The following is a 2,989-nucleotide window of genomic DNA, read 5'->3' as shown; positions in this document are numbered from 1 at the left end:
GTGGGGTGGGGGGGCTGGGGGGGGGTCGGGGGACAGTGCTGGACCGAATGGGGGGGCGAGCCCGCGCACCTGCGCACAGGCTCCGCGAGGTGCGCTCTGCGTGGGGACCCGAAAGGGCCCACTCGGGGTGCGCAGAGCCGTATGTCCGCGACGTGGACGGGGGACACGCGCGAAAACAAAAGGGTGTGTGGGGGGGGGAGCGTTCTCCACGACCTTTTGCCACCCAGAAAGCGCACGGGGATTGTGATCGAGACCTGGCCACACTAGCTTGCCCTACGCAGCCCCTTGGGAAACGGGCCTGGAATTCCTGTTGGGAGGAGGGTGGGGGAAGGGGAGCCAGCAGGGATTCCAGAGTTTCTGCCATCGGCCGGCCTTTGGCCATCAGCATGGAGAATTCGTGCTGTGACCTTACCAGTGGAGGAAATGACCCCCAGACGCTGGCGTGTACTTCGTTGGTGAAAGGGGCACATCCGTTTATTAATCCAGTATCCACGAAGGTTCCTCTGCCGGGCGGGGAGACGGGCTTGGGTGGGGGAGGGGGTTGTGGCTGGCGAGGACACAAAGATGACTGTCCTAGAGGAGCTCAGAGCCTCACGCGTGTTTTCTCTCCCCTCCCCGCAGGTAAGGCTGGCCTCTCTGCGCTCGGAGGTCTGAGCTCTGCCATGGGGGTAGGGGTGTCTTTACTGCTGCAGTTTTCTCTGACATCTGGGTGCTACCAGAGTGTGGGCCGAAGCAGGCGCTACAGCCACGGAAGTATCCCCAGGAACATCCCCAGGAGGAGCTGGAAAAAGCCTCACTTCCAGCTCTCCGGTCTCCAGGGTAGAGTCTGGCCTCCTTTGTTGGGTTCCCACACGGTTCCACAGCCCCAGGGCTCAGGTCTCCTCCTGGGGGAAGGAAGTCACCTGCAGGGGGAAGGATTACATTCTCATACCAGCGCCTTCCCTGTGCTCAGTCGCCTTCCCTGTGCTCAGTCTGGCCGTGGGGCATGAGTCACGGCCCGGGAGAGGAGTTCTGCTCTAGGGGATACCGGAGGATGTGTCTGGAGCTCGCGAGCTGGCAGTGAAGGTCCATTAAGAGGCTGTCTACCATCCACCCCTCAGTGGCTCTAGGAAGCTTTTCTTGAGGAATCTGGGCTCCCTGGCACCGCGGAATAGCTGAATGTGGGACAGCCCCTGGTGGGGTTGGGGCGCGACCTGGCAGGGGACCGAGATGACAGTCTGGTCTTTCTTCCCCTTCTCTTGCTCCAGTAATCCCTACCACCCCAGGAAGGCAGGGATCCAGGCCCGGAGGGTAACAGGCTGTGGGTGTTTCTTGGATTCGGGAGCGCTTTCCTTCTTGTGATGTCCTAATCCTGTAGGTGGGTGGGTGGGTGGAGAAGGGCAGGCAGGCCGAGTGTGGGCACAGCCTGGACAGACCGTGGGCCTGGCATTCTGCAGGGCTGGGAGCACCGTGGGAGCACTGTCCTGTTCCCCAGAAGCGCTGTTGTCACTTGCTCTCCAGGCTTTTCCACACTGAGCCACTGAGGTTAGGGTGGCCAGAGATGCCTCCCCTGTGGTGCGATTAGAGCCCTGGAGATGGTAGACAGGATAAGGGCTCTAGGAGTTTCTGTGGGAGCTGTAGAAACTGCAGGGTTTGGAGGAAAGAACACTGGCTCGGAGTTCAGCAGACCTGTCCCCTAGTCTTGGCTCTGCTCTTGGCTGACTGTCTTCTCGGGCAAGTTCCCTCTTCTTTTTATGCCTCAGAGTCGCTTCATCGATCAAACAGGGAGCTTAATGTCTGTTCATCCAGCCTGGAAATGTTGCTGTGAAGCTCAAGGGTAGCAACAGGAAGTGGTAGAAACAAGCCGAGGGCAGCGGCGAAGCCCTTGACAAGTGGAAAGCACTAGAGGGAGAGGGGACTGCGCTTTCTGGTGCGTCCTGAGGCAGGAATGTTTGTGCAGCCGATGCTGGGGTGTTTGCTCCATGCCAGACACCGGGGTGACTGCCACGAGGGGGATTCCAGGAAGTGTCAGAGTGCCTCCCTTCTGGTAGTTTCCAGGCGCCTTGAATCCTTAGGACAAATACCCTTGAAGTGCTATCTTAGAAGCCCACGGCTGAACTAATGCCGAACACGGAAGAGCAGTCCTGATTCCAGGGCTCTAGCAGTTCGGAGGGATGAGCTCCTCTCGGGCCTGGGGTCGGCCAGGGAGCGGGGGTGGGGAATGACTCGATCCCCAGAGTGACACTGCTTTTCCACCCTCAGCAGAGGAAGAACCCATGCTGGAACGTCGCTGCAGGGGCCCCCTGGCCATGGGCCCGGCCCAGCCCAGGCTCCCTGGGCCCTCCCAGAAGTTGCCCCAGACCCTGGAGAAGGAGCCCCACGGGCTGAGGTTGCAAGGCACTTCCGTGGCCCAGTCCGGCAGCCAAGCCCCGGGCAGGGCCCACCGCTGTGCCCACTGTCGAAGGCGCTTCCCGGGCTGGGTGGCCCTGTGGCTTCACGCCCGACACTGCCAGGCCCGGCTGCCCCTGCCCTGCCCCGAATGCGGCAGGCGCTTCCGCCACGCCCCCTTCTTGGCGCTGCACTGCCAGGTCCATGCCGCCGCCACCCCGGATCTGGGCTTCGCCTGCCACCTCTGCCGGCAGAGCTTCCGAGGTTGGGTGGCCCTGGCACTGCATCTGCGAGCCCACTCGGCCGCAAAGCGGCCCATCGGCTGCCCTGAATGTGAGAGACGCTTCTGGCGACAAAAGCAGCTTCGAGCTCACGTGCGGAGGTGCCATCCCCCCGCCCCGGAGGCCCGGCCATTCATATGCGGCAACTGTGGCCGCAGCTTTGCCCAGTGGGACCAGCTGGTGACTCACAAGCGGGTTCATGTGGCCGAGGCCTTGGAGGAGGCAGCGGCCAAGGCTCTGGGGCCCCGGCCTCGGGGCCGCCCGGCCGTGACCGCCCCCCGGCCCGGCGGAGACGCGGTCGACCGCCCCTTCCAGTGTGCCTGCTGCGGCAAGCGCTTCCG

General features: G+C 62.8%; 1 protein-coding gene across 1 annotated transcript in view; it reads left to right on the top strand.

Moving 5' to 3' along the window:
- The first annotated feature begins 82 nt into the window (after positions 1–82).
- The window catches only part of REPIN1 (replication initiator 1), a 4,641-nt gene continuing 1,734 nt past the window's right edge, over positions 83–2,989 (top strand). Inside the window, exons 1-3 of the mRNA XM_029954451.1 lie at positions 83–497; positions 622–819; positions 2,242–2,987. Of these exons, the coding sequence (XP_029810311.1) occupies positions 663–819; positions 2,242–2,987 (903 nt within the window). The 5' untranslated portion in view covers positions 83–497; positions 622–662. The remainder of the gene's footprint in view (positions 498–621; positions 820–2,241; positions 2,988–2,989) is intronic.

The sequence above is a fragment of the Suricata suricatta genome, chromosome 2, assembly GCF_006229205.1.
Source record: "Suricata suricatta isolate VVHF042 chromosome 2, meerkat_22Aug2017_6uvM2_HiC, whole genome shotgun sequence".
Classification (NCBI taxonomy): domain Eukaryota; kingdom Metazoa; phylum Chordata; class Mammalia; order Carnivora; family Herpestidae; genus Suricata; species Suricata suricatta.
Note: the sequence above shows the minus strand (reverse complement) of the source record. Positions and strands in the feature narration are given on the sequence as shown.